General features: G+C 41.1%; 1 protein-coding gene across 1 annotated transcript in view; it reads left to right on the top strand.

Moving 5' to 3' along the window:
• The window catches only part of LOC141059246 (uncharacterized), a 107,761-nt gene that overhangs the window by 77,775 nt on the left and 17,384 nt on the right, over positions 1-12,602 (top strand). The window contains 5 exon segments of the mRNA XM_073555553.1: positions 7,534-7,683; positions 7,813-7,992; positions 8,075-8,198; positions 8,287-8,384; positions 10,270-10,360. Coding sequence (XP_073411654.1) covers positions 7,534-7,683; positions 7,813-7,992; positions 8,075-8,198; positions 8,287-8,384; positions 10,270-10,360 — 643 coding nt within the window.

The raw sequence follows: 12,602 nt of genomic DNA, 5'->3' as shown, positions 1-12,602 counted from the left end.
ATGACCAAACAGGGAAAAGAGAGACGACCAAAACCCGGTCTAGATCATGACACAGACAAAAACCGTAAATAACCAATATAATAATTTATTTCCCTGATAATGGTTGGAATTGTTATCACTATGGCAACAGTGAATATTAAAAAACAAGGTGATTACAAAGTGAAATCTACAATATCAGATATTCAATGAATTCTCTGGCTCACTCACTGGAATAACAGCCTCTAACTAAATGTTACTTTATCTATTGAAAAGGGTGATTTTCCTGACGCATACAGTCGACAACACTGTCTCTTCTAAAAACACAGACCATAGCGGGGTCTCTGCCTCTTCCCATTAGGCCATAAGTCCTCCTAACAAAGTCTGTCAAGGTTTGCTGGGCTGCCTTCACTTCAACTGGATTGTCTGTTGTACTTCCCTGGACCAACACCTGTACTGACGTAAATGCTGGAGCAATGGCCCAGGTCACTCGCTCTTCATTGCAGGCGTATACTACTGAGCGGAATCTCCTCACAAATCTTCGGTACTTGAGGAACTGCGCATGTCTCTTGTACCAGAAGTAGTGAGAGCTGGGACTCTGCTCTTACCTGGTGTAGTTTGGACTCTGGGTCTTGACCAGCGCAGGTCTGATTCTCGGGCCTTGGCTGGCATAGTCTGGACTCTGGGACTTGTCTGGTGCTGCCTGGGTTCTGCCACCACAACCAGCTGCCTTGGGCACTTTACCATGGCCTGGTACCTCAGATTCTTCACTGGCATCCCTTTTTTTGCTTGGTGCAATATCTGTTTTGGCTTTTGGGGCTATTGCCTTTATAATAACAGTAAACTGTGTCATCAAGGTCACCTGACCTATTGTACCATCTAGACTCTTTCTTCCTGAAACTCTCCCTCTTCCCATTCATTCCATAGGGTTCAGTCTGGATGGCAGATGGCAGTCTTTTGTACGAATGCCGCACGGCCCTGAGGATTTGTTCTTCTTATGACACATTTTTACACCCCTTATGCAGTATATATGATGCCCATAACACAGTATAAAGTTTCCACAGTACTGGCGCATCTCACACAAAAGATATTTCCACAATATCGCCATACCCCCACACAATTAGTATAATCTTCTCACAATACCGCAATTCAATCCACACAGTAAAATATTTCCATAGTACCATCATCCCCCTCACACACAGTATAATGTTCCCACAGTACTGCCATCCCCCCACATTCGAATGTTCCCACTATTCTGCCCCCTCCATGTACAATATGGTACCATCCACCCCACCAACAACCTCACAGCTAATTAATAAACACTCAGCCTCATTCTTGGTGCAGATACTAATGACCCCAGGATCTATGAGATATTTACCATACGATAGTTGGATAAGCAGAGTGTATCATCCATAACGGTAGCCCACTCGGTCGCTTTGATGCCCATGAATTGACAGGGCTCTGTGGGGTGTACTATTGGTCACCCTCTCCTTCCCATCATCACAATTTCAGCAATTTCCACATTCCTATGACGGTGATACCATTGAATAGAATAGTGAATCAGGGAGTTGGAAGCTCCTGATCCACCATTCAGCCTTCACCTGTGAGTCTTAGACTCCGTGCACTGCAGGCACCATGATTTCACTACATCACACCTGGAGTATGGAGCCTCAGTGCTCACACCACGTAGACCACAGCAGCGCACCTCAGGAACCAGGTTGGGGAGTAGTGGGTGTTTTTTCTTTTTAGAATATCAGGAATTGTGGGGGCATCAAATTAAGAGAAGAGCTGTTGGGACCCTCATACTGAGTGTATGGCTAGTAGGGGCCATTATACTGGGGTTGTGGGGGACTGTAAAAGCCTTTATACTGATTGAGGGTTCTTATTTTGTGTAGCAGGTTGTGGTGGCCATAATACTGTGTGAGGTGCTGTGGGGGTCGACATACTGTGTGAGAGACCTCATAAGGAGAACAATTTCCTTGTGATGAGTCAGATAGACCAAAGGTCTGCATTTCTTGCGTTTCTTAAGTTTATTTTTGAACTTTGGTATCCCTCATTCATCTCCATACCATCTGGTCCAGGCCTGCCAAATACAACAGCAGCATGCAATCTGCAGAGTCTGGAGATATGACTCTGCCAATTCTACAGTATATATGTAGATAGATTTTTTTTTTTCTGTACGTTGGAAGGCCCAATTCCTGCTATTGCTGCGGGATCTGTGATTTCTATCTTCTCCACTGTGTTATGGACGTGACTTAACTAACATTATGCAGTGACTGTTTTCCCTATAGTGATGGATATTTCTTGTTGCTGAAACTGTGATTTTTTTTTTCCACTTTAAACCATTTTTTAACAACTCTGATTAGTGCGATCATCCAACATACAAGCCTCTGATGGCTCCGGTGATGCACTGTACTACTTTAGTGCCGTGTATCACTACTGCCTGTCAGTGTAATTCTACTGACCTCATACACATGAGATAAGTGTTGGCTGCAGTGTCACTATCCGGGCATTACTGCCCTGACTGGTGTATGGGGCCCGATCAGCAGAGAGGGCCCACATCGGGCCCCGTCTTTTCTGCTCCGGGCCCCAGTGGCAGGATTCTGCCGGTGCAGTAACTGAATCTGCATCCGAGATGTAGGTTCAGTTACTGTGCGTGTCAAGGACCACATGTCAATAGTTAAAGCCGCCCGCCAATCAGAGGCTGGCAGCTGACGTCAACACGCACGTCGCCAGCATATGACGTCATTGTCATTCACTGGCGAGTGTGAGCTTGAAACGCCTGGAGGGATCATTGCTCACTGCAGGAGCGCGGCGAGGTAAGGTGAACTTTTTATTTTTATTGAAAGCGGCAAGCCGCAATATGTTACACCGGCAGGATGGAGACACATGGACCATGTGTCTCCTTTCTGCCCGGGGCAGAATGGAGACACGGGGGCTGGACAGGAGATACAGGGGCAGAATGGAAACATGGGGCAGGATGGAGACATGGTGCAGGATGGAAACAGATGGAGCAGGATGGAGACAGATGGTGCAGGGATCATGGGGCAGGATGGAGACAGATGGTGCAGGATGGAGACAGATGATGCAGCATCATGGGGCAGGATGGAGACAGATGGGGCAGGATGAAGATAGGGCAGGATCATGGTACAGATGGGGCAGGATGGGGAGATCATATGGGGCAGGATGGGTCATCACATGAGGGCAGAATGGATACTCAAGAGGACAGGATGGGAGACCATGTGGGGCCAGGATGGGAGAACATATGGCTGGAGCCAGGAATTTGACACACGGGCAGCCAGAAGGGGGGATATTATCATAGGGGCTAATTAAGGGATATTATTACTGCGGTGATGTATTTATTTTATTTTTTGAGGATACTGTCTTAAATGGGGGAGGTGGTCCTGTTACTGTGCAGAGCGACAATATGTCGACTTTTTTCTTCATCTGGTGTAGTTTAGAATTTGGGGGAAAAAAAGTGTTCTGCAAGCGGTGCTCTAGATGACTGTTATTTCTTGCAGAGATGAACCCTGACTGGAAGAAATGATGGTGGTCTGTGCTGGATGAAGAAGAAAAGCGAAGATGAAGGACTTCACCTAGAGACGTCACTGGTGAGTCAGTGTGCTACCTGTATATTGATGCTATATACAGAGCTCCTGTGTATAATGTCACTGGTGATCACTGTATTATCTGTACACTAACACTATATACAGATCGATCTCCTGTATATAATGTCACCGATGATCACTGTATTACCTGTACAGAGACATTGCATACTAAGTACAGATCTCCTGTGTATAATGGCTCTTATGGTGATATTAGTATAGTGTTTTTTTATTACTGATCAGTATTGTAGTATTCAGTCACCATGTGGTGGTAATATATTGTCCGGCCATGGTGTGATGGTATTTATTCCTTGTATGTGCTATTATTTGGTCACTATGTGGTGGTAATATGTGGTCTGGACATGGTGCGGTGGTATTTGTCCCTTGTGATATTATCCGGTCACTTTGATGGTAATATGTGGTCTGGACATAGTGTGGCAGTATTTGTTCTTGGTATGTGCTATTATAGGTCACTATATGGTGATAATCTGGTGTCTGGTCATGGTGCGGTGGTATTTATCCCCTTGTCGTGGTGGCAGCTTAAAAAATCTTTTTTGGTTAAATCCGTGGGAAAAACACGAAAAAAACGCTGTGTGTGAACACAGCCTTAATGTGTGATTGGTGAGACATGGAGTTTTTCCAAGAGAGAGCGGTGGGACTGTGGACAGTTTGAGGTGTGGAGGTGGGGCTGGGGTGGAGCGCGGGTGGAGTCTCAAGAGGATCCCAGGATTTTTTTTTCTGTCCCCTCTTTCTCTGTTTCTTTCTTTCCCCTCTTTCTTTCTCTTTCTTTCTTCCTTTCTTCCTTTCTTTTATTCTTTCTTTTTCTCTCTCTGTTCTTTCTTTCCCCTCTTTCTATCTCCCTCTGTTCTTTCTTTCTTTTTTCTCTTTCTTTATTTCTTTCTTCTTTCTTTCCCTTCTTTCTTTCTTCTTTCTTTCCCTTCTTTCTTTCTTTCTCTCTCTCTGTGTTCTTTCTTTCCCCTCTTTCTTTCTTACTTTCTCTCCTTTCTCTCTGTTTTGTTTTTTCTCTCACTGTTCTTTCTTTCTTTCCTCTTTCTTTCTTTTTCTTTCCCCTCTTTCTTTCTCTCTCTGTGTTTCTTTCCCCTCTTTCTTTCTCTCTGTTCTTTCTTTCTTTCTCTCCTTTCTCTCTCCCTCTCTGTTCTTTCTTTCCGCTTTTTTCTTTCTTTCTTTCTCTCTGTTCTTTTTTTCTTTCCCCTCTTTCTTTCTCTCTGTTTCTCTCCCTCTGTTCTTTCTTTCCCTTCTCTTTTTTTTCTTGCTCTGTTCTTTTTTTCTGTCCCCTCTTTCTTTCTCTGTTTCTTTCTTTCTTTCCCCTCTCTTTCTCTCTGTATGTTCTTTCTTTCTTTCCCCTCTTTCTTTTTCTTTCTTCCTATCTTTTTTTTATTCTTTCTTTCTGTTCTTTCTTTCCCCTCTTTCTATCTCCCTCTCTGTTCGTTCTTTCTTTCTTTTCTTTCTTTCCTCTTTCATTTCTTTCTTTCTCTGTTCTTTCTTTCCCCTCTTTCTTTCTTTCTCTCTCTCTCGCTTTGTGTTCTTTCTTTCCCCTTTCTTTCTCTCTGTTCTTTCTTACTTTCTCTCCTTTCTCTGTTTTGTTTTTTCTCTCACTGTTCTTTCTTTCCCCTTTCTTTCTCTCTGTTCTCTTTCCCCTCTTTCTTTCTTTCTCTTTCAATCTTTCTTTCTCTCTCTGTTCTTTATTTCCCTTCTTTCTTTCTCTCTCCCTCTGTTTTCTTTCCCCTTTCTTTCTCTCTCTGTTCCTTCTCTCTTCCCCTCTTTTTAATGTCCCCTCTTTCTATCTCTCTGTTCTTTCTTTCTCTCTCTGTTCTTTCTTTACCCTCTGTTTCTCTCTCCCTCTGTTATTTCTTTCTTTCCCCTCTTTCTTTTTTTCTCTGTTCTTTTTTTCTGTTCCCTCTTTCTTTCTGTTCTTTCTTTATTTCCCCTCTTTCTTTCTTTCTTTCTTTCTTTCTTAGAAAGTGAGAAAGAAAGAGGGGATAGAAAAAGAACAGAACGAGAGAGGGGAAAGAAAGAACAGCGAGAAAAGAAAGAAATAAGACAAAGAAACAGAGCAAGAAAGAAAGACAGAACAGAGAGAGACCGAAAGAGGGGACAGAAAAAGAGGGGAGAGAAAGAAAGGGGAAAGAAAGAACAGAGAGAGAAAGAATGAAAGAAAGAATGATAGAAAGTATCTTTCTTTCATTCTTTCTCTCTCTGTTCTTTCTTTCCCCTCTTTCTTTTTTCTGTTTTTTTCTATCCCCTCTTTCTCTTCTTTCTTTCTGTTTCTTTCTTTCTATCTGTTCTTTCTTTCCACTAATTCTTCCTCTCTCTGTTCTTTCTTTCCCCTTTTGTTTTCTATCTCCCTCTCTGTTCATTCTTTCTCCTCTTTCTCTCTCTGTTCTTTCTTTCTTTCTATCCCCTCTTTCTTTCTCTCTCTCTGTTCTTTTTTTTCTGTCTCTTTCTTTCTCTCTCTGTTCTTTCTTTCTCTCTGTTCATTATTTATTTCTCCTCTTTCTTTCTTTCTTTCTTTCTCTCTGTTCTTTCTTTTCCCTCTTTCTTTTTTTCTCTCTCTTCTTTTTTTTGTCCCCCTCTTTCATTATCTCTGTTCTTTCTTTCTCTCTCTGTTTCTTTCTTCTTTCTTTCTCTCTGTTCTTTCTTTCGCCTCTTTCTGTCTCTCTCTCTGTTCTTTCTTTCCCCTCTTTCTTTCTCTCTGTTCTTTCTTTCTCTCCTTTATTTCTCGCTGTTTTCTTTTTTCTGTTCTTCCTTTCCCCTCTTTATTTCTCTCTCCCTCTCTGTTCTTTCTTTCTTTCCCCTCTTTCTTTTTTCTCTCTCTGTTATTTTTTTTCTATCCCCTCTTTCTCTTCTTTCTTTCTGTTTCTTTCTTTCTTTCTCTCTGTTCTTTCTTTCTTTCTATCCCCTTTTTCTTTATCTCTCTCTCTGTTCTTTCTTTTTTTCTTTATTTTCCTCAGTACCAGTCAGTGTGCCCACAGTACCAGCCATTGTGCCTATAATGCCAGCCACTGTGCCCTCAGTACCAGTCATTGTGATCAGCAGTGCTAAATGGGTGTGGTTGGCGCGTGAACATGGGTGTGACTAGTTATGAAATGGGTGTGGCCGTGCCTGGCCTAAAATTTGCCTTGCTTAGCCTTTTTCCCTCTTTCCCTTCTTCAAAAGTTGGGAGGTATGTCTTAGATGCCACATTTGTTTTGGCAGCAACAAGTAGTTAAACTGCCAGGGTTTTTGTTGCAGCCACACCTGTGCTGTCCCTGCGGTGTACATCTATGTTCTGGGGCCCAAAAGAGTTCATTTTTTTAACCAATTGTTTATTGTGTGAAAAAATAAAATGTGTCTTCTGCTTTTTCAATGTTTTTTTTCTTTTTACAAGAATTGGTGGAGTCAATTTTCTTTAGAAACATTTTAATATCTGTTTTTTTTCTGGTGTTTTTGTTGTAATATACGAAAGCCTAAGGCTATCTGTCCGCAGTGTTTGTGGAAACAAAAAATCTTAACTAAAACCTTCAAACTTCTGTGTGTGAATCAGACATGAGATCTAACGTGATTGAAGATTACAGTGCGGGGAAGGCGGGAAACCTTCATATAGACGGCCGGTGGGGATGGAGTCAGTGACTCATAAAGTAGTTATTCCTCCTGTCACGTGTAATGAATATCTCCTGCAGTATTGCTAATGCCGATTCCAGTGTCGGTAAATGAGACGAGAATTAGCGTTATGGAAGATGAGTCTATGAGAAACGTATTCAGCTGCCGACTCCGAGGAAGAAACTGCTTGTTGTCTGTGGCCTAAATATATAGGTTTTATTAGTAGATGTAAAGAAGGAAACTAAATACTGTAAAATAATAAATCTCCTCATATGTTTCCCTTATTACCTCCAGTAATTGTATTATTACACAGGATTTTTATGATGTTACATCGGCTCATCTTCTCATTCAGGTCTCTACAATATCAGATCCCCTCAGTGAAGATCTTCTACATAAAAATTTTTTCTTGATTTACCCATCAAGGATGGATATGGACAGAGACAAGATGGCAGAGAGAATATTACACCTCACCCTAGAGATCCTCTTCCGGCTTACTGGAGAGGTGAGAGATTCTGATGACGTCACATTACATCATTCTTATCTATGGGAATAACAGATGGACAGAACTGGAGAGGTGAGGACTCTGGGAATGTCTGTAGTGAGATTTATTAATGTGTCTCTCCATAACCAGGATTACACAGTAGTGAAGAAGACCTCTAGTGAGCGCTGTCAGGACCCTGTGTCTGAGGGATGGGGAAGACCCCTGAGCCCAATCACTGGGCCTCCACCTCACCCCCTGATACATGAGGACATCAATGACCAGAAGATCCTAGAACTCATCTACAAGATGATTGAGCTGCTGACTGGAGAGGTGACACTGCTGGGAATGCTGGGACATTACACAGTAACGCTATGAAGGGATCGGGGGATGACGGTATCATTGTATGTGTTAGGTTCCTATAAGGTGTCAGGATGTCACTGTCTATTTCTCCATGGAGGAGTGGGAGTATTTAGAAGGACACAAATATCTGTATAAAGATGTCATGATGGATGTTCCCCAGCCCCTCACATCACCAGGTAATAGACAGGACTAAATACACACAGCCTATAATTATCTGTATGTAAAGAATGAATTGAATTCAGTCCCTGTATGTGTTTCCTCCAGATCTATCCAGTAAGAGGACAACACCAGAGAGATGTCCCCGTCCTCTTCTTCCACAGGTCTGTAAACAAGAAGATCCCAATGTTCCTCAGGATCATCAGGTAGATGGAGAGAAGGTGTCATGAGATCTCCTCTATGATGTGTAGACGGCTGTGAAGGTCTTGTGCTCAGTCTTGTTTTATCCACCAGTATTATATGTTTTATACTTGTGGAATGAAAGGGAAAAGAAAACACCAGCAATATATAATAAATCAATATATTTATATATTAAATACAGTTTAATAAATTTGCAAGGTGTTCCTTTGAAGTTGGATGGCAGATCATCCGGTATCAATAAAACAGGGGGAAATTACCAAGTGATGTACACGAACCACAATTAATGAATGTGTGTGTATGGAAAATAGAAGATAAATAATAAAAACCAAAGAAAATATAACAAAATGATGTTTATTGTAGATTCTGACACAATATACAACTACAGTAGATAAAAAAACATATAGAAATGTTATAATATGACAAAAGGAACCCGTAGATGTATTTAATACTCTAGTTACATATAATGTTTAGTCTCACCACTGTACAAAAAGGGTTTATTATAGGATATAAATCCAGCATATATAGTATAGTCCCCAGATAGAGCAGCAAAAAAATGTGTATATGAGTGTGAAATAATAAAATGCAGTAATAAAATTATATAACTACACCAAGATTTGTAATGTGGTTCACAAAAAGGAAAAATGTCAATAAAAGTGTGAAAAAAATTGTGAACAAAATTAAGCTGCTAAGATAATAAAGTGAAAGATACTAAACTCACAAAGGAAGTGTTGGAATATGCAATATATGGGGAAACACATATATATACAATTTATACACTCAATAAAAAGGGCAGGATGTCCAGCGTTTCTAGAATGTAAAAAGCATATAACTCAGTGTAGTAAAGTAAACAGCCATGCAGCGCTAGGTATTTTGCTCACTGTTTAGTAACTTACACAAGTTCCTTCTTGTGCTGGCTCAATCTCTATATATAGTGCCGCGTGGCAATTTTCCATATATTGGGTCATATGCTCTTTGTGCTATAAGAGCGCTAGATCTTTCTCCTATTGTGTATATAGTGCGCTAGATTTTTGTCTACATAAGCGCTTCTTTAACTGTATTTCTGTGTTGACCATTTTTCTGCTATATAGCGCTGTATGGTAATTTTTATATTATTGCTATACACTATTTTTATGCGCTGGTCTATTACTGCCATATAGCGCTGCATGGCAGTTTACTTTACTACACTGAGTTATATGCTTTTTACATTCTAGAAACGCTGGACATCCTGCCCTTTTTATTGAGTGTCTAAATTGTATATATAAGTGTTTCCCCATATATTGCATATTCCAACACTTCCTTTGTGAGTTTAGTATCTTTCACTTTATTATCTTAGCAGCTTAATTTTGTTCACAATTTTGTGTTCACTCACAATTTTTTCACACTTTTATTGACATTTTTCCTTTTTGTGAACCACATTACAAATCTTGGTGTAGTTATATAATTTTATTACTGCATTTTATTATTTCACACTCATATACACATTTTTTTGCTGCTCTATCTGTGGGCTATACTATATATGCTGGATTTACATCCTATAATAAACCCTTTTTGTACAGTGGTGAGACTAAACATTATATGTAACTAGAGTATTAAATACATCTACGGGTTCCTTTTGTCATATTATAACATTTCTATATGTTTTTTATCTACTGTAGTTGTATATTGTGTGAGAATCTACAATAAACATCATTTTGTTATATTTTCATTGGTTTTTATTATTTATCTTCTATTTTCCATACACACACATTCATTAATTGTGGTTCGTGTACATCACTTGGTAATTTCCCCCTGTTTTACTTGTGTAATGAGAACGGTGGAGATGGCAGGATTAGAGCTGATCATAGATGTGACTTCTCCATCTGTCTGTGACTTTTACAATACTTGTTTCAGGGTGAAGATCTGACCCATATTAATGCTAAAGAGACATATTTGAGGGGTGATGAGAGGTGTAAAGAGAAGATTCCTACATATGACTACCATGGTGAGTAGTAACCGCTAAATGCAGAGAAGTCACAGATTCTTCTCACAGGAAAGATATGTATCTTGGTACCGTGTTAGCCAGTAGATAGAGGAATATTTAAAATTGAGAGTCCTCAGTGGTTGATACCTTTTTAATGGCAAAATGAAAAGATGGTAGCAAACTTCAAGCTTTCGAGACTACTTAGGTCTCTTCATTAGGCATAGAATAATACAAAATCTGAAGAATCACATATTTATACACAACACAGCACACAAAGAAATAATGCAATAGATAAGACAAGTGACGTGAAGCAGAGCTATCATTATAAGAGAGTGATAAACAGTTGTGGCCATAAATATTGGAACAGTTCATAGATAAGGAGTGTGAATGTTTCATTGTCCTCTGATTGGGGTCTGGGTTCTGTGTTGTGATACCCCCGCAAGGTCTGGGGTGCAAATTCCTTAATTGATGTAAAAAGACATAAATCCATGCAACACATTCATTCTTGCATTGAGATTCTTCTCAGTCACCGTCTGTGGCTGCTATGTCGGTGGTGTCGTTGGACCGCATCACAATCGTGAGATCACAATTTTGCCTCTAGACCACAACATTCTCCTCCACTCAAAACTGTTCAAATGACTTTGGGCATTGAAAGCCCTTTTCTGTAGAACTTACCACCTGGAGGATCCACCTTTCCCCTGGGATTAAAAGATGCTGACCGTTAACTACCCAGGTCTGTAAACTACAAAGCCAAATGACAGCGTATGTAGGATCTGCTGACAATTTAGAAAATCACTTGAAGAAAAGTATTATGATGGGTCTGTAAGAGAAAGTGGAGGGTAATGATGCTGTTGCCTTACTTGAACCCTGATATCTGGCTCTTTTCAGCCTGGGGGGCAATCACAAGGCAGTGACCCTCTAGTTGCGTTGCTTTTGCCCTGCTTATCTCTGGCCGCTGCATTAAAGAAGCAGAGACAACAGGCTTTAAAAACAGGGTGGTACATAGATATGGGAACAGAATGGAGCTTGCTGCATATATATAGAAGCAGAACCAAGCTTACTGCCTACATAGATACTGTAACAGAAGCAAGCTGACTACATAGACATGAGACCGGAACCAAGATTAAGTACATAAGGAAACGGACTGGAGCTTACTACAGAGATAAGGGAGCAGAACCAAGCTTACTACAGAAATATGGGAGCAGAACCGAGCTTACTAAAGAGATATGGGAGCAGAACAGAGGTTACTACAGAGATATGGGAGCAGAACTGAGCTTACTACAGAGATACGGGAGGAGAACAGAGGTTACTACAGAGATATGTGAGCAGAACCGAGCTTACTACAGAGATATGGGAGCAGAACTGAGCTTACTACAGAGAGAATGGGGCAGAACCGAGCTTACTACAGAGATATGGGAGCAGAACCGAGCTTACTACAGAGATATGGGAGCAGAACCGAGCTTACTACAGAGATATGGGAGCAGAACCGAGCTTACTACAAAGATATGGCAGCAGAACCGAGCTTACTACAGAGATATAAGAGCAGAACAGAGCTTACTACAGAAATATAGAAAAACGGAGCTTACTACAGAGATATGGGAGCAGAACGGAGCTTACTATAGAGCTATGGGAGCAGAACTGCGCTTACTACAAAGATATGGGAGCAGAACCGAGCTTACTACAGAGATAATGGCGCAAAACCGAGCTTACTACAGGGATAAGGGCGCAGAACCGAGCTTACTACAGAGATATGGGAGCAGAACCGAGCTTACTACAAAGATATGGCAGCAGAACCGAGCTTACTGCAGAGATATAAGAGCAGAACAGAGCTTACTACAGAAATATAGAAGAACGGAGCTTACTACAGAGATATGGGAGCAGAACGGAGCTTACTATAGAGCTATGGGAGCAGAACTGAGCTTACTACAAAGATATGGGAGCAGAAGCGAGCCTACTGCAGAGATATAGATCAGAATGGAGAATACTCCAGAGATATGGGAGCAGAAAGGGGCATATTACAGATATTTGGGCGCAAAACCGAGCTTACTACAGAGATATGAGAGCATCCGCGGTGTGTCTGTTGTCGCCCAAAGACATCATCTTTAACACAGCCTGCTGCCGCCTACCACTAGCTGTTCGATAGTGGGACACCTCGTGTGCAACGCTGGCAGCTGCGGATGAAGTGCGACTGCTCCACCGTGCAGAAGGTGTTAACACTGCTGCTAGACAATGGTGGACGTACAATATGGCAGTATGACGCACG

Source organism: Dendrobates tinctorius, unplaced genomic scaffold (genome assembly GCF_039654945.1).
Source record: "Dendrobates tinctorius isolate UK_male_01 unplaced genomic scaffold, ASM3965494v1 ptg000226l, whole genome shotgun sequence".
Taxonomy (NCBI): domain Eukaryota; kingdom Metazoa; phylum Chordata; class Amphibia; order Anura; family Dendrobatidae; genus Dendrobates; species Dendrobates tinctorius.
Note: the sequence above shows the minus strand (reverse complement) of the source record. Positions and strands in the feature narration are given on the sequence as shown.